We start from the raw sequence: 24,898 nt of genomic DNA, 5'->3' as shown, positions 1-24,898 counted from the left end.
TTTCATTTTATGCTAATATTTAATCAATATTGATTACTAAGTATTTACTATTTACCTATTCAATGCATTGATTTTTTTCAACATTAACCTTAAGTTAAGCAAGGGTATTTCATTTTGAGTAATACCTTACCTTCTTTCCACTTTGTAAATCCATGAACTGAGTTGTGTTCTTCATATACCAGATGAAGATCAGTCCATTTACGGAAGAAGTAACCTGGGATTACATCAGAATATTGCAGGCGAATTGTAATATCATAGGCCTTTTTCAACAAGTCTTGGAGGTTAATTAGCTCATCCCACTGGGCTGGTTCCAATTTTAGCTCACCCATCTCATTTATGATATCTTTCAGTTGAATGAGGCGCTCCACCAACTGAAAGGTGGACCACCACCTGCACTGTGTTCCAGAAATCCCGAAAAATGACAAAAAATCATAGAGAGTGTATATTTAAACATTTTAATGAAATTTTATTTAAAAAGCAATAAGTATACATATATCTTTAAAAATAATGGTGAAAAATACTTATAATAGGGGTTTTACACAAAGGGCGTCAAGGGGGGGTGTAAAGATAGTCTAATAAGCACATTTCAGAAGCTGTAACTTCCTTTGTTTTTGAGCTACATTGATGGGAATTATATCAAAAGATATTGCACAACCCAATAATCAATGTTAGGTAACCCTTAACAGTCGGGGGGGGGGGGGCGACCCCCCCCCCCCCCTTACGGGTATTTTCTATCTCATTTTCTGTGTGTGAAAGATATAGAGCTTCAGGGTGGCCACAATGTACGGATGTACGGAAATGTACGGAAATGTACGGATTTTTAAAAAAGTGCTAAAAAAATGTACGGATTGTACGGATTTTTCATTTTGGTGTACGGAATTTCCGAGCATGGTGTTATAATTAGTGTATTATCTTTAAAAATTAAGTAAAATGTATCATTTTTTGGGATCATGAAAAGAAAACTAAGTTTCCGGTTTCGTCGTTTTTTTCACAGTAGCCTTTCTCCTATTTCTAGCCCCTGTCGGGGGCTCTAGCCCTGCGGGGCATATTTTCTAACCCTGCGGGGCAATCATTGACATTTAATTAACCTAACCTAACCTAAAATAACCCTTCAAAAGCTGCTGTGAAAAAATACGATGAAACCGGCAACTTCGTTTTCTTTCCATGATCCATTTTTTGTTCTGTATCATTATAATATTTGTAAGTTACATTTAGATTTCACGGGAACCAGTTTGGACAAGAATGGTGTACCAGAAGTTGAATTATTCAAACTATTCAAGATTTGTCTTCAAAGTTTCTATTCAAGGGGGGGGGGGGAGTTCTGACACTTTTGCGTAAACAGTAATTACAGGCTTTGTCTTTGGAGTGAAAGGATAGGTTATTTGACAAAAAAGTTTCCTTTTGGGATGTAGTTTTCCTATTTTTAAAAAAAATTGGATTCGGCCTCCAGGTTCCGGTACTCCAGGCCTCCAGGAGGATTCTGGACAAGTAAAAAAAAAATTTCAAGTAAGAACAAAACTTGTTTAACAAAAGTAGCTTCTTTATAGATGGTATTGACTAATTTTAAAAAAAATTTGAAATCGGGCTCCAGGTTCAGGTGCTGCAGGCCTCCAGGTAGATCCTGGACAGGTAAAAATTGAATTTTTTTACTTTAAAAGTTAGAACAAAACTTATTTACAAAAGTGGCTTCTTTATGGATGGTAGTATTAACTAATTTGAAGAAAATTTTGAAATCGGGCTTCAGGTTCAGGTACTGCAGGCCTCCAGGTGGATCCTGGACAGGTAAAAATTGAAAATTTTTCTTTAAAAGTTAGAACAAAACTTATTTAACAAAAGTAGCTTCTTTATAGATGGTATTGACTAATTTTAAAAAAATTTTGAAATCGGGCTCCAGGTTCAGGTGCTGCAGGCCTCCAGGTAGATCCTGGACAGGTAAAAATTGAATTTTTTTACTTTAAAAGTTAGAACAAAACTTATTTACAAAAGTGGCTTCTTTATGGATGGTAGGAACTAATTTGAAGAAAATTTTGAAATCGGGCTCCTGGTCAAGGTACTGCAGGCATCCAGGTAGATCCTGGACGGGTAAAAATTGAAAATTTTTACTTTAAAAGTTAGAACAAAACTTATTAAACAAAAGTAGCTTCTTTATAGATGGTATTATCTAATTTAAATAAAATTTTGAAATCGGGCTTCAGGTTCTGCAGGCCTCCAGGTAAATCCAGGACAGGTAAAAATTGAATTTTTTACTTTAAAAGTTAGAACAAAACTTATTTAACAAAAGTGGTTTCTTTAAAGTTGGTATTAACTAATTTGAAGAAAATTTTAAAATCGGGCCCCAGGTCAAGGTACTGGTAGGATCAAGGAACAGGTAAAATCGGAAATTATTTACTATTTAAGTTAGGAAAAAATTTATTTAACAAAAGTTGTTACTTTTTAGCTAGTATTACCTAATTTGAAGAAAAAGACGAAATCAAGTTATGTTCTAACTTTATTAGGAAAAATTTTCAGTTTTTATCTGTCCAGGATCCACCTGGAGGCCTGCAGTACCTGAACCTGAAGCCCGATTTTAAAATTTTCTTCAAATTAGTTCCTACCATCCATAAAGTATCAACTTTTGTTAAATAAGTTTTGTTCTAACTTTTAAACTAAAAAATTTCAATTTTTACCTGTCCAGGATCTACCTGGAGGCCTGTAGTACCTAAACCTGGAGCCCAACTTAAAAATTTGCTTTAAATTAGTTAATACCATCCATAAAGTATCAACTTTTGTTAAATAAGTTTTGTTCTAACTTTTAAAGTAAAAAAATTCAATTTTTACCTGTCCAGGATCCACCTGGAGGCCTGCAGTACCTGAACCTGGAGCCCAATTTCAAAATTTTCTTTAAATTAGTTAATACCATCTATGAAGTATCAACTTTTGGTTAATAAGTTTTGTTCTAACTCAAATAGAAATTTTTTTCAGTTTTTACCTGCCTGGGATCCACCTGGAGACCTGCAGTACCTGGACCTGGAGCCCTATTTCAAAATTTTCTCCAAATTTGTTCCTACCATTCATAAAGAAACAACTTTTGTTAAATAAGTTTTGTTCTGGAGGCCTGCAGTACCTGAACCTGGAGCCCGATTTCAAAATTTTCTTCAAATTAGTTAATACTATCTATAAAGAAGCTACTTTAGTTAAATAAGTTTTGTTCTAACTTTTTAAGTAAAAAATTTCAATTTTTACCTGTCTAGGATCTACCTGGAGGCCTGCAGTACCTGAACCTGGAGCCCAATTTCAAAATTTTCTTTAGATTAGTCAATACCATCCATAAAGTATCAACTTTTGTTAAATAAGTTTTGTTCTAACTTTAATAGAAAAATTGATCTTGATCAGTACCTAGTATGAAACCAATTTTACTAAATAATATATTTACTACATAGTAGAAAAATGTACGGAAATGTACGGAAATGTACGGAAAAATGTACGGATTTTTTTTTTAGCATGCACGGAAATGTACGGATTTTTTTTAAAAACCTTGTGGCCACCCTGGAGCTTTAACTGAGTGACTTGTTTAAAATGGGCACGACACATACCTGAAAGTTGAATATCTCCATCCTGGCGGGCACAGGATGCCAGGATACCTGGCAGGATCATACAGGTAAAGAGCAAAAATATTTTTTCATGACTTAAACTTAGCATTTCATCTTACCAAATACTAAAATATCCTATAATGCTACATCCCAATATGAAATCTAGTTGTTCAAGTAAATTTCCGGTTCCAGGTATTATCCTGGAGGTCCTGCAGGTCTCAAGAAATCTTTAATTAGCTCCTGTTACCTCAATTTTTGACTTAGATACTTCAAATTTTAAACTTAAGCTAATCTAACAACATTACACGACCAACTAAAATTTAATGAAAATCTGCAGCCGTTTTACCGCAGACTGCTGCCCCTGAAATTTATATTTTGAGATTTCTAATACAAAGTTTACATACAGATCAGTCAATTTCTTACTCATTTTCTGTGTGTTTTTTTTAGCAGGGAGGGATGGAACAATGGGCTGTTTATTTTTCTAGTCTACAATGTTTTATAATAGTGTTTTTTCATTTGTAGGCATAACAACTTTTAGACTTTATTTATTTGATTAGTTGGTTTATTAGTTGAGTGTCCAAACATTTCAACAACTAATTGTAATTTATAGAAGGGGCAATTTTGTGTATTAGCATTGGGGATATACATTAATTTATCGGCAATTGTCTTATCTCTTTAGATCATAGATATGTAAGACTTTAATTTTATTTATATTTACTTTAAAGGAAACAGTTTCTATCTTAATCAACATAAATTCTACTCTTCTTTGTTAATAAGTATGAAAGAACCTTTTGTGAAAGGTTGCTCAATAAAAGGGTAAAGGGAGTATATAATGTTAAAAATATAAAATCAGAATATTTTTTCTTGATCAAGCAAAACACATACAAAATTTTTAGACTTCTAGCTTTAATGGGATCCAAGATTAATATATATCGAGCAACCCCCCTCCCCCCTAATAATTAAAAAGGTATAGTTCAGATAAGAGCTTAAACATTATTGGATAATCATTTATTTGATTTTAAAACTTTTCTTTACTTTAAGTTTAATTGAATAGGTGTTTTAAGTAATAAGAAATATATATTACTTTTATGACTTAAAAATTGTTATTTTTTGGTTAACCCTAGTTACTTAAGAGCTTAAAAAAGCAAACTTCGCAAGATTTCGGGAGATTAGGCTAAGGTTCTATGATATTATACATAGTTCTAATTTACTCATACGAGAGGATTTTATTGCCATCCTTTGCCATTTTTAGTTCTGGACCCAAACGTAAAATTTTTATTTCAAGAAAATTGTTTATCTTACAAGAAACGGGTATGTCTAGAAAAGTACCTACAATTACAACAAAAAATGGAGATTGACTTCTTTTAAAGGCTAAACGTATAAATTATTATATACTGATTCCAAAAATATATAATACTCAAAAATAGCTTTAAAAATAAAGGGTTCACACTGATTTGAAATGTAGTTTAGTTGACCGAAAAAATAGTTGTTTACTTTGATGAAAAGGAACTAAATTCCAAACCTCTGGTGTAATTACACATCAAATTCTTATTTTTCATAGTAAAGAGCTAATTCTTTCGGCTTTATTTCCAAAAACTTGTGTATATTACTAAACAATTGTTTAAAAGTGTATTTTCCAAAGTGTAAAAATCGATTTTTTTGTCACTGTCAGGAACATAGTGACCTGGTCTCCTGATCCAGAACTGCCACCCCTTTCTTCTTCAAAATTTCATGTATCTTGGGTGTTCGGAGCACTTAAGCCACATTCCGGGCTCAGGCCAACACTGTTATCTGTGGTTGATTAACCCATTATTGACGATTAGGAACCGGGTATTAAAACCCGGTTCCAGAAAATGTAAAAAAAAACGGTTTCCAGCTTCATAATTGCATCATTCTTAGTATGAATCCCCCCTCTACTACCCTGGCTTTCATTTCCCCCTGGAGCATGCAGTTTTGCTTACTTCCGTTTGCCGGTTTAGCTCAACAAAGTTTGAAAATCATGAAAATTCAAAATACCCCATCTAACTTTTTTGTTTTTATAGTAAAGTCGCTGATTTTTTTCGTGAAATCTAAAGTTTATTGACAAGTACATCTATTTGTGAATTCGTTTTATTTAAATTATTATCTTTTATATGATTTTTTTATCGTTTTTTTACGCCCTATATAAGCCCGGTTTGGCACGGGAGTCAGGAGTCTGAAATTTTTATTACCCGGTTTTACTAATAGATCTTTTTTGACAACAACAACAAAACAGGGGTTTTTTTACCCAAGAACGGTGGCACCTATAGCCAAAACACTAAATTTGAAATAAATTGCTTTGTATATTACTTATAGCTCTATAGATTACATGAGGTTGTGTAGTTTTCAATTTCGGATTATATCAAAGTTCTAAAAAGTGTTCATTAAGTACAGTCAATAATTTTTTTTGGGTGGAAAATGGTTGCAGCTATTTTAAAAAAGGTAGTTAAATAATAATTAGTTTATGAAAAAGTAATTTTATGGTAAAAGGTCCATCTAAATCACATTTGTTACTTGTTTGTAGTTCAAAAATTTTCTTAGAGTGACATTTTCATTTCGAAGACGACATTATTATATTTATAATATACGCAGCATTTATAACAACTTTAAAATCATCGTTACGTGACAACCAGTGGACGGATTTTAGATTGGTCAAAGGATTTGAATTTATTACGACCAGGACTATTTTTTTGCCACCTTGGCCGACTAAATCGGCCAAGGAATAACCGGCTACGGTATTTTTAAATTTTACTTCTATTTTATGCAATTATTATCATGTCTACAACTTTAAAAACATCGTTACGCGACAACCAGTGGACGGATTTTAGATTGGTCAACGGATTTGAATTTATTACGACCAGGACTATTTTTTTGCCACCTTGGCCGACTAAATCGGCCAAGGAATAACCGGCTACGGTATTTTTAAACTTTACTTCTATTTTATGCAATTATTATCATGTCTACAACTTTAAAATCACCGTTACGCGACAACCAGTGGACGGATTTTAGATTGGTCAACGGATTTGAATTTATTACGACCAGGACTATTTTTTTGCCACCTTGGCCGACTAAATCGGCCAAGGAATAACCGGCTACGGTATTTTTAAATTTTACTTCTATTTTATGCAATTATTATCATGTCTACAACTTTAAAAACATTGTTACGCGACAACCAGTGGACGGATTTTAGATTAGTCAACGGATTTGAATTTATTACGACCAGGACTATTTTTTTGCCACCTTAGACGACTATATCGGCTGAGGAATAGCCGAATACGATATTTTTAAACTTAACATGAAGAAAATTTGGGCCAATTATGTTCATCGGCCGAATCCGGCCGAAGTCGGCCGATTTCCGGCCGGCCGATAACAAAAACAGCTTGCTAATACTGTTCCAATTTGGTTACACTTTTAAGGGAAGGTTTATAAATGTCTTAGGGTTGGTTTTAGGCTTTGTTCCTGACCTCCATCAGACTCCCCAATAGGATAAGGATCAAACAACTAATATTCTAATATTATAGCTTCTAAAATCCTTATTTCTGAACAGATTTTCAAAAAATAAAGGTCTAGCAGCACAGTTATGGGACCTGGAAAACGATTAAAGCAATCGTTATATGCGTGGATTGAATCATAACAAAAATATTAAAAACCGCATGAAGATTTAGGGTTAGCAGAGTTATAAAATTAAAAAAAAAATTTAGCTCAAAGATATAAACTTTTCAGATAATTGGCAATTAAAATCCTTATTTGTATCATAAAAGGTAATAGCTGCACAATCATTCCAAATGTTATAGCCATTTTAGAGAATATTGACTGCACTTAGTGTTCATCTCACTTTTGGCGTTCAAAAATTACATTTTTTGATTTATGGTCGAAACTACTGGGTTTGTACTACAAAACTGGGTTTTAATGCCGGCGGAAACCGCCCAAAATGGGTAATAATGCCTGGTTGGTATTTATGGCCAGGCCGAACCGTTTTTTTTGCAACTTTCCTGTGCACGCCACTAGAGCAAAACAAAACAATTGGAATTCCGTTTTTACCATTATAAAGCTTCCCTGAGATTTTCAGCTTGATCGGCCCATAAAAGTGGCGCTTGGCACTAATGGGTTAAGCCTATCTTGTATTGCGAGTTGAAGAGTGTGAACTGCACATCTCATATGATTCATACCCAGTGAAACATTCTCTAGGTTGGCAATTTCTCCTGCCTCTGGCTCATCAATATCTTCCATATCACTATCATCCAGATCCATATCTTCTTTAGTAGACTAGAGTTCCTTAAGCAAAACAAAAAAGAAGTTTAGAAAAATATTAAAATTTAATTAACAGAATCTTTTTCTTAAAAAGAAACTTTAACTGTTTATTTTTTATGATTGAATTGAACAACATGGCCTGAATTGATCTTAAATTATGATGTGCTGTATTCTAAAACTGAATGCTACTACAGTATGGCGGCAACAGAAGTTGAACGCAGGATAGGCAAAAAATAACCCTGAGAAGAACATTTGAGGGAGACTTTATAAAGATGGAACTGACATGAGGAACAGCCGAGAGAGTCAGAGATGCAAAAGAGAGACATTCATGGAAAAAAAAAGAGTAGCTGCATTTTCCTGAATGGATAAATGCATTCAAAGATGATTACAGATATTTACCTTGTTCAAAAGTTTGATAGTCTTGCACATGTTGGTTGCATTGTTTGTAACAGAGACTAGTACATTTCTTAAGGGTATTTCAAACTGCTGAAGAGCATCTATTATCATTTGTTTTATGTACTTGCCATGATGGATTTGGTGACTTCATGACTTCTAAGGTTTGGGTCTTTGACTTGTTGTCATTCACATATCTAACCAGGAGAATACATTATTTATAGGTTAGGTTAAGTAAGGGTTATTAAAGGGTGCCTAACAGAGGTTATAGCTGCCTGCAGTGGCTTTGAATGAATAGAAGAAAAGCAACTGTGAAAATAAGTAAAAAAAACAAACCAGAACTTTACTTTCTAAGTTTCTACCATGATCTGATTTTTAAAAAGAAAATTTGTGAATTATGAATAAATTAAATTTTAAAATTTTAACATTTGTGACTAAAGTAATTGTAAAATTTTTACCATATCTTTGCAGCAACCGAAATAAATATTAATAATGTCAAGGACTCAAGTATGTGAGGGGGAGGGGGCAAAATGAAATAAAAAATATTCATTATTGATTCTATAGTATATCCCTCTACCTTACATTTATTCTGAGATAATTGGTCTGTAATTGCGATGCTGAATCGAATTTTACATATATGAGTTTACCCTTCAGTTCCACCTTCAACTCATTTCTCTTGTTTACAGCTGCCTTATGTACGTAGTTACTTGATTGCCCACGATCAAGGGATACCTAAGCAGAAATATAAGGTTATGAATATTAATACAGTAGCTGAGGTTTTCCATTTTTGAAATCAGAAATGCAGGAGGATTTTATTCTATAAATAACAAAAAATAGGCAAGGTTTGGATGAATAAATCAAGATTTTGCAGCATATTATGATTTATAGTAATATATATATTAATATTATAATGATTCATTCGTAATTTATTAATCTAATGATTAACATTAATTATGATAGAATTTTAAACAAACCAACCTTCAATTTTTCTGCCATCTGTCCGTTTAGCATGGCAAATCCTTAAGATGTATGGAAGAAGTGGAGAGGTAACAGATAATGAACCACCATCTTAACCATGGTTTCCTTCATGTTCTCTGAGGTCATGTCAGTGATGACCTTTGTAGACTTAAAGAAATTCTTGATATTCTGAGTGACTCCCAGATGTAGACGGGACAGGCTTTTTTTTGACCTTGAGCAGCCTAAAAAAAAATTTTTAAAGTAAAAAAAATGTTAAAAACGTATTTTATTTTTATTTTATTCATATGATATGATGGCTAAAAAAATAATAAATGTCTTAATTAATTGAAGCAAGCTAGGTCATGCTTAGGATTTATATTTTATTATATCATTGGCTATAAAATTTGCATTTGGATACAAAAAAATTTGTAAGAGGATTATACTGTTTTGTGACATTTAATATTCAATACTAAATGTAAAAGTATCAAATTCAAGATAAAAAAATGTAGTCCTCAAGAGTTCAAATGTGTCACTTTCGAAGACGTAGACTAGATGAGTGGGGGAGGTGACTGTCAGCCAACATCAGCACCTGTTTATTTTTAGGTTCAGACTTGTTGAAATATTAAATATTAATTCCTGTATAATCTGGAGAGCATTCTTGTTCCTATTCCGGCGAAAGAAAAATTAAAAAAAACATTGGTTAAGTAAAATTCACAATATGTTTGTCATTGCAAGAAAAGAATGGACGATATGCACTGATGCCAATTTATTTTTTTGCAGGGTCTCAGGGAATGCATGAAAAGAATATTTTAAATATAATTATTTACTGACGCAATCGTTGATATATCACTTGGCCCACTGTTTTTCAAAACCGTGTATTTGAAGTTAACATGTGATAGTCAGAGTAATAATGAAACAGATTTTCATTTGTAATTTAGAGAGTCCCGAAGAGGGTTATATGAAAAGGGAAGGGGAGATTATATACAATGTGAGAGAGAAGAGTGTGGGAGTGAATCAGCTGATTTTAACAGGGTTACCAGATATTTCAAGATTTGTAAGTGACTATTTTATATAAATTTAGGTAGATTTTTCCATAAATTTATATCCCAGGATCCTGATCCTTGGACTCAAAAAAATGCGGATCATTGCAGATCTGGATCTGCAACACTGGATATTGGCCAGATCAATGGCTTGACTGAAGTATTATATTTAAAACTTTTGAGTGATCTCAATTTTTAAGATTATTACAAATTACTGTGTCAAAATAAACCTGCAGTTTACAACTAAAAATGGGGACAGTCACAATTATAACATATGTAGGTATTCCAATGAAGTCCAAATTACCAAATTCACATAAATACATAGAACAATACCTGATGGCAAAATATACTATTTGCTTTATTTGTTGAAATCCCCCTGCCTAGCTTGTAGAATATTATCCTCCCACACTCCTCCCCCAACTGCTAAACCCAAAATATTTCAGTACCCTGATAAAGCTTCCATGAACAAAATATAGAAAGAAAACTTTTAACCATAAATATTACTAATTTTTTTCCATTATGTAGAGTGAAAAATGATAAGTCTAGAAGAATGTCAGCAACAGCAGTCTTTTCACTATGTTAAACTGGGTCTGCCAGACAAAATGGTATCATACTATCATGTAAATACCAAGAGTGACTGATTATATTTTTCAGGCACTTTTCTGCCAGATCACTTATGTATTTAGAGTACTTTTCCATACCATAAATGCTCTCTAGATCAGTTCTTGGAGCTGCAGCTGCTGATTGAGTTCCGGCCAGAAACCATCTTCAATAGAAAAGTGCCACAAACTCAGTCATATTACTTCTGTTTCTAAAGCCTTGTTGATATCCAAATTAATATTTTCTCCATGATTTTAAGTTTCAATAATAGATAGACTGGGACAAAAATCTTGCATGGTGTACTGTACCTGGTTGTTTTAGCATTATTATCAGGATCCAAGTAAAATTGTATGAGGTTAGTAAGTTTGTAGTAATCACCTCTTGGAAGTTTATTCACTGAAACGAGATTGTTAATTTGTTCTTGTTTTTCCTTAACTACGATATCAAACTCTGACTTTTTCCCATATTCATACTTTGCCAGCTTTGTCACATCAATATCTAACTCTAGAAAGATTTTATATAGTGTTTTAAATAGTAGATTATCTGGTCCACAAGTTGTTTTAAACATTTTGTTTACATGCTTTACATGACACTCTTTCACATGGTGTCTACAAGCTAGATTTAGGAGGTGTCTATCAAGAGATTGGTAAAGTATTTACTCCTTTTTCTCTACCAGTATTAGACGCAGTAGTATCTTTTACATCATAATCATTTAAAAGTGTATTTATCTCACAGTATTGGCTTTCATCAGGGCAAGGGGGCACACCTAGTACATAGTTTACTTTGTCAATTTTCTCAGTAAGTGCAACCCTGTCTCTTGATAACTTATTGCCTTTAGTCAATTCTTTCACTATATTTCTATCATAGTGTAAAATCATTGGCTTCCCCTTTTTTGATTGTATGTTTTCTCTAGCGTTCTTTGCAGTGCTGAGCATTGAACAACTTGTATGCCTATACTATGTTCATATGATTTTGATGAGCCTTTGGTAGAGACACCAAGAGATTCACTTGTATATTGGCAATTTAAATGCCTTTTAAGTCTACGGATGAAATTTTTGTTTATGCAGTACACTGCTCTTATTAGAAAAAATATATATCTATGTGTAAATTAGTCAATAAAAATAGAAGTTAACTTTAAAGATTAATGCTCACTAATTTCTTAATCTCTCAATCAATCAGACCAATGACAAGTAAGCATCATATGTGATGTAAAGTCAATCACTTGGGAAGGCACATGTGTGTCTCCCCCTTTTCCCCCATATGGCTAAGTAACCCCAAAAGAAAGAATCAAGACGTAACACCCAAATATCATTGACCTGTATACATTTTTTGCTGGTTATCATTAACTGCTTCTCTTGTTGTTGAAATTCTTGAAATATAATTCTTATTGTAATAGTGTTACTTAATGATGAAGTGAACTGAACTGTAAACATATAATGGAAAGTTAAAGCTTTGAGAATTAAAACAGAGGTAAAAGTTATTCTTTCTTAACCCATTAGTGACCAACCGGGTATTAAAACCCGGTTCCGAAAAATGGAAATAAAACTGGTTTCTAGTCTTCAAATTTCATCATCCTTTTGTGAGCCTCCCCTTTACTCCGTTCTTTATCTGTTGTCCCCGGAAAGAAGTCTCAGATATGGATCTATGATATGGATAATATGGATTTGCCGCGAAAAAACAGGTGCTTTCGCATAATGTTAATAACTTTTTGTTATTATAGTTAAGTTGCTGATTTTTTTGTGAAATCTAATGTTTATTGACAAGTACATCTATTTGTAAATTCGTTTTATTCAAATTATTATTTTTTATATGATTTTTTTATTGTTTTTTTACGCCCTAATAGGACCCGGTTCGGCATGGCCATAAATACCCGACAGTTTTAAAACCTGGCTCGGTTTTGGTTTTATTACCCGGTTTTAACTTTTCAACCATTAAATATGTTTTATGATTTATTATTCTTGAGCCACCCTAATCAGTATACCCTAGTAATCTCTATATGTGTCCTCCAATAGTTTTATGCTCTTTTTCTGATATGTATCATCCAATTTTTATATGTTCTTTTTTTGTGTATGTCAGGTTTTAAAACTTCGACAAACGGGCTTTTTTACCTGAAACGGCGGCCGAAACTGGCCGAAACACTAAATTTGAAATAAATCGCTTTGTATATTACTTGTAGCCCTATAGATTACATAAGGTTGTGTAGTTTTCAATTACGGATCGTATCAAAGTTCTAAAAAGTGTTCATCTCACTTTGGGCATTCAAAAATTACATTTTTCATTTTTTTGTCGAATTAACCGGTTATTTAGGAAAAAGCGGTTTTTAATGCTGGCAGAAAACCACCCAAAACTGGTAAAAATACCAGTTGTGCATTTATGGCCATGCCGAACCGGGTTTTTTTTGCAACTTTCCTGTGCACGCCACTAGAGCAAAACAAAAAAATTGGAATTCCATTTTGACCATTATATAGCTTCCCTGAAATTTTCAGCTCGATCAGCCCATAAAAGTGGCGCTCGGCACTAATGGATTAAACAAGCAATACATTTTTCTTTTCATAAACTAGAAAGATTAATATATTTCAATTCCTTTATTTTTATCTAAAAATCTAGTAAAACTAATAAGCATATTTATAGTAAATAATGACCTCAAATATTGTATTATATATGTATGCAATTTTGACAATTTTGACTGAAAGATTACTTGCTACATCTTAATGTGTTATAATTGAGACTGTCTCTTTTTTTGTTTGTTAAATTTCATGTTTATATCGACACACTAGAATTGAAAGAGGACTATCCATGAGCGAAAGCACGTGATTCTAAGTACCTTCCAGCAATGTCCCTAAGTATTTTATTTCAGAATAAATTAATTATTAATATATTGACAAAAAAAATTAGGTTTCACCACTTCAATTTGAAGAAAAGTTAAAAAATGTCCCTTTTTTTGGTAAAAATTCACTTAAACATTTTGTTGAGTTCAAGGTGTCTTTAATTGTCCATGTTGTCAAATGCTAAATTTTTTTTAAAAAGTCAAAAGTACATTAACTATTTCTCTATTTAAGTTAACACTAATGTTGCTTCATTTACAACATAAATAACATGAGTATTCACATATGTATCATCAAATACCCATTTTATTAAAAGAATTAGCTACATATATCACATGAATAAAAAAAAATAAAAAAAAAGCTGAATTCCCCTTGATTCACATTATTTGTTAATCACAAAATTAAGGAAAAAATGGATCCATGATTTACATCATGCGAGTAAAAATGAATATATAATGATATCATTTTAAAACCATTTTACGTGTATCTGAAACAATAAGTCATATACAAAAAAAAAACACTTAAACCATACAATTAGACCTCCACCACAAATGAAATATAATATACTAGCGGCTATGCCTCTAGGGGCACTTGAGGAGGGGGTAGTCAAATTTAATTACCCAATTTCTTTTTTTAGATTTTAAAAGTAAAAGTAGAAAAAAACATTTTAGAGGTGGAAATTTTTTTGGGGGGGAAATAGATGAAAAAATAAAAATAAAAATTTGGGGGAATTTTTTCATTTTTGTGGGTGTCCCACCCCCCTAAGAAAATAGTTATAAACCTTCCCAGGACCTATGAGAAGCTACCCTGTTAAGGAGAACCCAATCAGTTCATCGGTTAGCGAGATTCTTCAGTACAGATACACAAACATCTAGTTACTTTAGTATAAGGATGAAACTTCCATACTATATAAAATTGTTTGGACACCACCATTTTAAAACCATATTTCGTGTTTTGTCTGAAACAATAAACTCACAAGAAACACACTAACCATAAAATTTGACACCCACCATACACACAAATACATTAAACTATCAAACTTTACTAAATTGTATTTGACAGACTAAATACAGTATTTAATGTTTACTTACTGGCTTAAAGATTATATAATTAATTCTCTTAGAAAATATCCGACATTTACATCAATCCATTTATGTTAATAAATACTTAGCCTTTAGCTTGCCCATGAACATTTTCTAATTGTTGTCCATTTTTCTGTTAACCAATAGTACAGGAATTCTAGACGAGTAAATGATATTTTATTGAGATTACAAATATTTTATGAAATTCAGTAAACAGAATAACCTCAATATTTATCTTATTTTCAAAAAATTAATGAAATATAAACTTAACAAAAATCTACAAAACAACAATATAAAATATTTAATTGTATTATTTGGCTCTCATTCTCCATGACTCTAAGCCTCATCAAGAAATTTTCTTGTATATTAACAACTTTAATTAAAATTATGTTTAAAGTATTTGTCAATATTTATTTCTTTTTTAATTTGAAATAAAAACATTATAGTACGCGTTAGAATAAAATATTGCCTTTTTGCTGCCTTAAACTTAGAATGAACCATTCGTGCAACATTCAAATTATAACTGTACTTAGTAATAGATTGATAATTCATAATATGATATTTCTATTTCAAATTGATAAAAAAAAGATAACCAGAATTTGATCATTTAATTGGTCTATTTTTTCTATCCTTTCGCAAGTATTCACACGAAAATCTTGTTTGTGTCATCCTAAAATTCAGGGAAATTACACAATATTTATTGTTAAAATACAACCTAATTAACTTGACTATATGTTAAAAAATTATATATAACTAAATATTACCTTCTGCCTTAACGTATGATACATAATGCCCATTGTCATGGTGAGGCCCTTTGTGGCAGATTGTCCCTACCAAATCACCTATAAACCTTAAGTTCTCATCCTGTTAAGTAAATGAAAATCATTTTAGTGCCAAAGAAAATTAAAATAAAATAGATATACATTGCCCAGGACATAGAAAAAGTTTGACTGAAATAGAGAAATTCTAAAAAACAACCTCCATATTTGCCAGTTCATTGAGCATTTTTTTCCCACTGTGGCGTGTCCGAGGAATTGCAATTAATGTAAAGGCTCCAATCTTGTGCACTATTCTTCCAGGGGTAATCCTGTTACACAGGTAACACAGAGATCTGAAAGAAAAGAAAAAATAGCTGCAATTGATAAAATTATACAGAAAAACAAAAAGTTAATGATCCTGCAAAAAAGTTGTCTTATGTATTTACTTGTTCTATGTAAATCCATGGATAAATTACCTTAAGTTTTGATATAAGTACTCAGTAATACTTTCACCATTATTCAAAGTTTCATCTCCAAGTTCCAAGAAGATAATTTTAGGGTGGACTACGCCCTGGCCAAACTCATCTAAAACATACACGCCCGTCAGAATAACACTATGAGAGAATTTAAGATTATTATGCTGAGAAAAAAACATTGTGATTTAACAGAGATATTATAAGGATGTTATAATATGAAAGTTGCATATTTTTGAGGTAGTTTAATAAAACTTCAGTGATGTGATTGGCTAAGCCAATATTTGGAAGAAAAGTTTTCATCCCCATATGAAGAAATTGATTTAGTAGGGTCTCCAATGGACATAATGTCAAAGTCTAAGATAAGTTTGATTTAATAATTGGGTAGGTATGTAATAAAAACCAAAAAAGAAAATAATCTCAGTTAAAGATTTACCTCATTCAACATTCCTGCTTTTTGAAAAGGTGATGGGTCCTGTGATGGTGTCGGGAAGAGGTTGATTGTGTGCAGTTGGATTGTGTTATAATTTTCCTAAACATAATTTATCATATAAATTGAAAAACTAATAAATCTACAGTTTGTACAATATTTTTTTCTCTTCTCACTACTTCAATACTTGTAGGAGTGGAATTAAAAACTTTGAACGTACCTGTTCTTCTAAAGTTTTAGTACTCTTGGACTAGCAAGTGTTTTCATTGTATATACTGTTGTAGCTGAGTCATTTGCAGGAGTTTTGGGACTGTTTCTTTCTATCCTTTCAATTTTGATGGAAGTATCAAGAGAAGGACTTATTTGACTATTTATGTTTTCTTGAATGGTTTCTGTGCTTTTAATTTCGATGGAAGTATCAAGAGAAAGACTTACTTGACTATTTATGTTATCTTGAATAGTTTCTCTTCTTTCAATTCCAATGGAAGTATCAAGAGAAGGACTTATATGACTATTTATGTTATCTTGAAAGGTTTCTGTGCTTTTATTTTCGATGGAAGTATCAAGAGAAGGACTTACTTGACTATTTATGTTATCTTGAATGGTTTCTGTGCTTTCAATTTCAATGGAAGTATCAAGAGAAGGACTTATTTGACTATTTATGTTATCTTGAATGGTGTCTGTGCTTTCAATTTCGATGGAAGTATCAAGAGAAGGACTTATTTGATTATTTATGTTATCTTGAATGTATTTAAATGTTCATCTTCATCACTTTCATCACTGGTTGTGGTATAACTTTAAATTGTATTGGTTGGACTAAATACATTTTCATTAATAGCTTCATCTTCAATTGACATATTGTCTTCCACAGAGGTATTTGATGGCAAACTTTCTTCATCAGTAAAAATATCAGATGGTTCTTCAGTGGAAATATCAGATGCTGGATACCTAAAATCGTATATGCGTCTTTTAGGACCAATGTTTGGCATTGAATATCTCTCTTCTCTTTCTTTTTGGGTTGAGTATAGTGTGTATGGAGGAATATGACTATTTGGACATGGGTTAATAGTCTTGGATGAGCAGATATCTTCTCTCTTGTATAATCGTTGCAGGTCAAAATAAACAATAGCAATGCTATGTGACTGCAGACTCCTTAAACTAAATGCTACTTTAAAAGATATGTATTTTGTATTTACAAAAAGTCTATTAAAATAAAACAGTGACAATTCAACCAAAAGCTTACAATTTTTTTTATAATTGTGACGCTTTTGTGAAAATATTGTTGGTAATAAAAAATTTAAAATACTTGTTAAAGATAAAAAATATTATTAAGTATATTGACTTCAATAAAACAAGATTACCTTAACTGCCAGCTTTGTAGCTGCACGTTCACCCCTAATCATTGCCAAGTTCTCCATTAAGTTGAAGCTGGTCAGATACTTTATTTGACACAGCAATATATGCTGTGTGATAATTGGATTTACTTGTTCCCTCAGCTGACTTCATTGAGGTAGGGACAATAGTTTTTATAATTTGCACTGGCTTAAATGTTCCCTGAACAGTTTGGGGTTCCAATTATCAGGAGGCTCATTAAAATCTCTGAAGAATATATCTTTTTTCAGCTCAGCCGTTTGAAGGTGTTCAATATAAGCAGCCTGATTAGGAAAATTTTCGGCTTTTTTCTGGAGATGTATCTCATAGGAATAAAGTTTAATGGCTAGTTTTAGTATGTCTGGACCTTCAAATTGGATTGTTAAAGTTATAATGAAAAAATCTGGAGCCAATAATAGAATTTTAGTAAATAAATATTAAACATATTGTTTATTTTCACTTTGAAAATAATTTAGTTATTGTAATATCAATGACTTTTGTTTGTTTTTTTCTGAAGACTATCCTATTTTCAATTAAGTCATTATTTACAATCCAATAACCTATGAAGAGATCATATATTCTCGGGTGAATATTATTTCTATCATTATGGGGAACTCCAAGAAAATAAGCTTTTGGAAGGTCCTGCAGGCTAATCTTTTCCCATTGCAATTTAAACCTAAGATTAAAAAAAAGTTATTTCCAATCTACAGGTAACATTTCAGTGTACCTAAAATATTTACTACATATATCACAGGAAAATGGCCTTTATTAATGTTTAAAAATAAGATTATGAAAGTATTGTCCAAAAATAATTTTAATATACAGAAGGGATAATTTTTGGGTGTTCTAATGTGGAATTATATAATATACATTTTACATCCATTGTCTTATCCCTTAAGTACCCAACTCATTATATAATAAAGAATACCTTGAGCTAACTTCACCATTTCATTCTAAAGCATGATCAAAAGGAGATTCCACATTTATTCTCTTCAACAACTTTTCCTTAAAAAGATATATTATACATATAAACTAAAGACCAATAATTTTCTTTCACTTACAGTTCATTTAAGAGTTCTGGCATTCTTTCTTTTTTGAGGGGATGTTCAACTTACAAGTAAACATTTTTTTGGTTTAGCATTTATCGTGACTTTAAGCTTTAGACAGACATACTTGTACTTTGTATTACAGATAATAATTTTAAAATCTTACACTTAATCTTGGTTGTTGGTCTTCGTACTACATACATATATTGATAATTGCAATAACCTCAAAGAATATCCTGAAAAATAAATTAACTATTAATTATAATCTTTCTGTAATATTGGTTTAATTTGGCGATGAAAAAAAGTTAATTGGAAAAATACTTTTACATACCTTGGTGTACCTGTAAAAGTTTCTGGTATTCCATATTTTGCTAGGGTTTCTTTCCTAATAGGTGTAAGTGATTGGATGGGAATTTTATGTCTTCTGAGATGCTTAAATATTCCTTTCAATCCTAAATTAGATCCATTCTTAAGTAATGAAAAGTTTTTATTTAAAAAAATTTTACAAAAGTTTTGAAATAAAAAATAATATCATTATAAATTATAAATTAAAGTTTAAGATAAAAAAATCATTTTCTTTATACATGTAGGTAAGTAATTTAGTAAGATGAGAGTTTGACACATCATAGTAAAACAGTGAATTATCACAATAAGATTTGAGCTTTGAACATCTGATAAAAATAATATATACCTGCATGGCCTTGTTCATTACCATGTCGGCAAAGTCTCACTATATTTACAATTGTATTGTATCGAGTAATGCAAAATTCTTTTCCTCTTAAAAATTCTTTTCCAGCCTTAAAAAAGAGTAAAAAAAAGGTTTAAAGAAGGAATTATGGCCCAGACACATTAACACAAGTACTTGCTTGACACTACACTGCATGCATAAATCACATGAGAATGACTTTCCATGATTTAAATGAAATGAAGCTTAAGGGATACATTCACACATGATTTTTACCAATATTAACTCATTTTTGACTCAACATTTTACGAACAAAAGATGGGAAACGAAATTACACCATGCAAAGTATTATTGCACATATCACAAGACAATGGAATCATTACACAGAAGATCATAAAATATTCATCAATAGGCATTAATATCATTAGTACATGAATCCATAAGCACATAGAGAATTTTAAGTTGAAATGGACAAAACATATGAATAACTGTCCTTTAAGGGATTCTGCACCTGGTGCTTGACTAGGCCCTTTGATAGAAATAGCATAAATAACTTATTTTTGTTGACCTAAACACAGCTCCAACTTCTTGACAAACTGATGATAACATAAGGGGGGGGGGGGGGTTTAATGCAACCATCTCGTAATCAATGTATAAATGGCACTTAGAATTCGAATTTCAATCTGAAATTTTGCATGAGGAACCCTTGGTAGGTCTATTTTCCCTAAATCGAATAAAAAAGTTAGAAAAAGTAACGGCTGGCAGCTCAGCCGTTAAGCCGGTTTTTGGCTATTTTCGAGGCATATCCATCATTAATTACGGAGGAATCAACTTTTTGAATGATAGTTTTAAATTATTCGGTCTAAAAATGATACTCTTGGTATTTTATAGCTTCTACCAGCCTTTTTTAGTCAATTCTAGTTGTTAAACAGCTGGTATTAGAAATTTTTGAAAATGTTTATTGGTGTTTTTATCGATAATTTTGCCCTAAAAAAAAGCCCCAAAACAGCTAAACCTCTCAGCCGGCAGCCGATAGCCGTTACTTTTCCAACTTTTTAATCGATTTAGGGAAAATAGATCTAACAAGGGTTCCTCATGCAAAATTTCAGATCGAAATTCGAATTCTAATTGCCATTTATACATTGATTACGAGATGGTTGCATTAAATATTATCATCCTAAATAATTTGTTTAGATAAAAAAAATACCTTTATGTAATCTTGATAAAAACTTTTAAACGGTTAAACAGACAATTTTAATTTAACAGACTAAACTTTTCAACAAATTAATTAAAGCTAAATTAGGCATGGTAATTACCTATGCCTAAAATAATTGTGAGGTATATTGGTTTATCCATTGTCCCATCTTTGAAAACTTACCCATGGATCCTTTTTATCATATCCTGCATCTGCAATTAAGCCAACAAAATGTTTATCATTTCCGGAGAGAAGTTTCTTTAGGTTAATTTTTGCAATTTCTTCAGATTCATCATTTTCTTCATTACTCATCAGCATTCTCTGAGGTAATCAGTGATGACATAAGGTTCTTCTTCATCTTTACCCTTTTTTAGCCATTTAAAATTTTTAACATAGAACATTTTTTCTCAATTTTTTTTTGCTTCCTGGTATTATTTTATTTCGGGGCTACTCTAAAACCAGTGTTGCGGATCCGGATCCGCATTTTTTTGAGTCCAAGGATCCGGATCCGCAAAAAAATGCGGATCCGGATCCTGGGGTATAAATTTATGGAAAAATCTACCTAAATTTATATAAAATAGTCACTTACATTCTTTAAGGTTTAGGTTCAGACTTGAAAATTAAAAGTATTTTTGACTTCAAGATTAAAGAATAAATAATTTTTGAAAAATTTGGTGATTTTATTTTTATTGTCAAGGATCCGGATCCGCACGGACCAAATTTGGAGGATCCGGATCCGCATACAATCAATGCGGATCCGCAACACTGTCTAAAACAAATGATTTTTTATTACTTGGATGTTTCACCAGATTTTTATGTTTTTTAATTAAGTTAAACTTCCTTCTGCGTGCGAAAATAACGATTCCCCCCTTCCACCTCCTTTACCTTCTTCCCTTCTTCTAGATGAACGAACTCACCAACAAATGATGTCCATATTAGCAACCTAAAATGACAAAAATAAATTTCCCTGTCATAATATCCATGGATATTCTACATTCATTTCTACAATAAGTTTATTATTTCAGCACTGAATAGATCCAGATCAGCTTCAAGACTGTCCCCAACTTTATTTAACCACAAGGCCACGAGTATAAAGTCTAAATCCAAGTCTCCTGCAAGATCTAAAACACCCACCAGGAATGGAGTAATTTTCCCTCGTTTTTTCATCATATTTGGGATTTTGTACTCAAAGAATAAATCTGTACCTTTACATAAACATTAAACATGTTGTAATCATTATCAATAAAAAACTTTTTTAATGAACTGCTATTTAAACAGATAAAAAGTTATGGAAAATAGTCTTTTTTCTGTGTTTTAGCTCATCCCTTTACCACTCAGTACCCTAGTGCAGTGTTCTAGGAGTTAATTTAACCTTTAAAGGGCGAATATAGGTGCCATTACATACTTTTAAATATCTATGCCAAATTTAAAAATTCAAAAAAATCCTTAAGTAGATTTTGCAATTTTCTGTTTCAATTTAACATACAATAAATCAGATTGGCGACAAAAATCGTTTGTTTTAGCCCTTTACAAGACTTTTTTTTGACTATTTTGCTTAAGTTTGATTGACTATTACATTGGCACGCATCTTAAATGATAAATTAAATGTTTATTATTTTAGATTATAAACTATTTTATTTAATTTTTAAAAAGCGTAAAAATAATTTGCGTTGAAGTGCATCAGGAGTATTGACTAGGGTAAATAATACGTCTTAAAGTTTATTTTCTGTACAATGATCATTGATTAATTCTGGAAGATATGAACACCCTTAAGTACGCATTTTCAACACACACACACACGGCCACAAAAAAAACAGGGATTTGAAATCATTCTTCCTCCAAGAAAATTTTATTGATTAATTTTTTTACTTTTTACATTATTTGATGTTTTTTTTAACTTTTAAATATTTTACTTTATATATTTTGTATAAAGGTAAAAGGAGGATATATTTACCCCTAATTAATTGGTTTCTACGTTATTATGACTATCATTTAACGAAAGCTTTTTAATTCAACCTTGCCACGAAGCCTTGTGTGATGCTAGGGTGTTTGAGTTCTTAGGGAACCACACTAATTACATAATATTATCTTCAGATTGACATGTTTTAAGCTATAAACAGACTTATACAATTGGATATGTCAATATCTTTAAGTTATTTATAATCTATGGAATGGCACGGTTTTTTTGAGCCCATATCATATTCAACCTATATTCGCCCTTTAATTAACATTGCCAAAACAAGTAAAATATGTCCACGTTTATTTGTCATGGCATTGTGAATCATTGAATGTCATCTCTTATTTAGAGAGAATCCTAAAGATTTGTTCTTATTTTTTTTTATTTTGATATCGAAGGAAAATTTTCATTTTTTCAGGCTTGGTTTACCAGAGGTGAGATTTATAGATATTTTGACATGCGATATGACATAAATAGGGAGGCGGATTATTAAAACACATAAAAAATTACAATATTAAGAATTTTACAGATTGTCTATGTTGCGAACTTTTCTTTAATAAGGTGGTAGAAATAAGGAACCTGCACACCAGTTATGTAGACTGACATTAAAAAATAAGGAATTGTTATCTATCGCATCGTTTTTTAGACAGTATCTGCGGATAGTAAAATGAAAAATTTTAAGATTAAACTGTTATTATTTTTAGTAGCGAAGCTACTCTATAATTTGAAATGTCCGTCTGTCCGTATGTCTGTCTGTCTGTCCGTCTTAGTTTGGGGGAAACGTGATTTTCTCGGCTCCTATAAAAGATAAAAGGCTGAAATTTTTTGACAACATTCCCATTATTAAGTAGCACAATTAACTATAAAACATCAATGGCGGTATGACCGCTTTTTAGCAGGTTATAGGCTATTTTTGTATTTTTCACACTTTTCTCCATATCTTTGGTGTTTATGGTCCGATTTCCAACTTTTTTCAGTTATAGTATCAAAATGAAATTTCCTGTCGTTTCAAGAAAACACTTATTACGGTCAGACTGCCTTTAAGCAGGTTTTAGGTAGGGTTGGGCCGGATATCCGGCCATTTTCAATATCCGGCCGGATACCGGATATTGAAACTATCCGGCCGGATATCCGGCAATATAATCTATTATATTTTACAACAAAAATCTGGTTTTTTTTTATCTTAAATGGCTGTAATTTTCTTATTATTGAAGCTAGAAGAACATTTTTTTCTGAAGATGTTCATTCTCATGTAAATTTTATATTAGAAATCTCAAAATATAAATTTTGGCGGTGGCAGCAGTACTTGGCAGCTGCCAGCCGCAAACCGACAGTTGGCAGTTAAACGGCAACGGATTTTATGAAATTGTAATATGTCATTAAGATATATAAAAAAGCCTAAGTTTAAAATTTAAAATCTTTAAGTAAAAATTTGCGGTTACAGAAATCGTTTAAAGATTTCTGGAGACCTGGAGGTTCAGGACTTGCAGGATTATACCTGAAACCTGAAATCGACTTGAACGCATATGTTACATATGAGGATGTGCGACTAAAGGATATTTTAGTATTATATAGATAACATGAAATGCTTTGTTTAAGTAAAAAAATATTTTTACTTTTTACCTGAATGACCTTACCAGATTTGCTGGAGGAAAGAGGAAGGAGGTATTAAAAAAATTTCAACTCTCATACCCATATTTCGAAAGTCACTCAGTTATAGCCCTCTACCTTTTATACACAGAAAATAGGATAGAAAAAAACAGGGGGGGGGGGGCAGGCATTCAACGCCACCTCCCCGCCCATCCTCCAACCATTAGGGGTTGATATTACAGATTGAGGGCAGTAATAGTTAATTAGATTTTTTTGCTAAGTTTTAAGTTTTAACCTTAATTTTATCCTATTATATAAAGTAGTAAGCTTTTTTGTCTGTAGCGAAGGATCTCGCTAACCGCTGAACCGATATGGTGAAGCTTCTTATAGGTCCCAGGGTGGTCTTAGGCTGTTTAATTTTTATAAAAAAAATCGTTGTAAGGTTTTAAGTTTTTTTTCTGCACTTTCATGTCCCTTCTAATATCCCTAGATACTAGGGACGCAGCCGCTAGTATAATATAAAACACCAGTTTATGAAGAAATTTTTTTTGCGGGTTTAGTCCCTTTCGTGGTAACGCCCCTTAAGGAGCGATTATTCGTATTTTCACAGTAGCTTTCCCCCTATTTCTAGCCCCTCGCGGGGTACTCTAACCTTGCG

General features: G+C 31.9%; 2 protein-coding genes across 11 annotated transcripts in view; one reads left to right on the top strand and one right to left on the bottom strand.

Moving 5' to 3' along the window:
• Cdc27 (cell division cycle protein 27) overlaps positions 1–24,898 on the bottom strand; it is a 147,664-nt gene that overhangs the window by 42,625 nt on the left and 80,141 nt on the right. The window lies entirely within an intron of this gene.
• Positions 1–24,898, top strand: part of LOC145316818 (cell division cycle protein 20 homolog) — a 47,088-nt gene that overhangs the window by 13,500 nt on the left and 8,690 nt on the right. For all 3 annotated transcript variants that reach the window (XR_013878721.1, XM_080157561.1, XM_080157560.1), the window contains exons 3-4: positions 21,719–21,831; positions 23,070–23,084. Coding sequence is in view for 2 of the 3 variants with exons in the window: in XM_080157561.1 (XP_080013687.1) it covers positions 21,719–21,831; positions 23,070–23,084 (128 nt within the window). In the remaining variant the exon portion in view is untranslated. The remainder of the gene's footprint in view (positions 1–21,718; positions 21,832–23,069; positions 23,085–24,898) is intronic.

This window comes from Acartia tonsa, chromosome 4 (assembly GCF_053477335.1).
Source record: "Acartia tonsa isolate MP-2025a chromosome 4, ASM5347733v1, whole genome shotgun sequence".
NCBI classification, from domain to species: domain Eukaryota; kingdom Metazoa; phylum Arthropoda; class Copepoda; order Calanoida; family Acartiidae; genus Acartia; species Acartia tonsa.
This window is presented reverse-complemented; position numbering and strand designations above follow the sequence as displayed.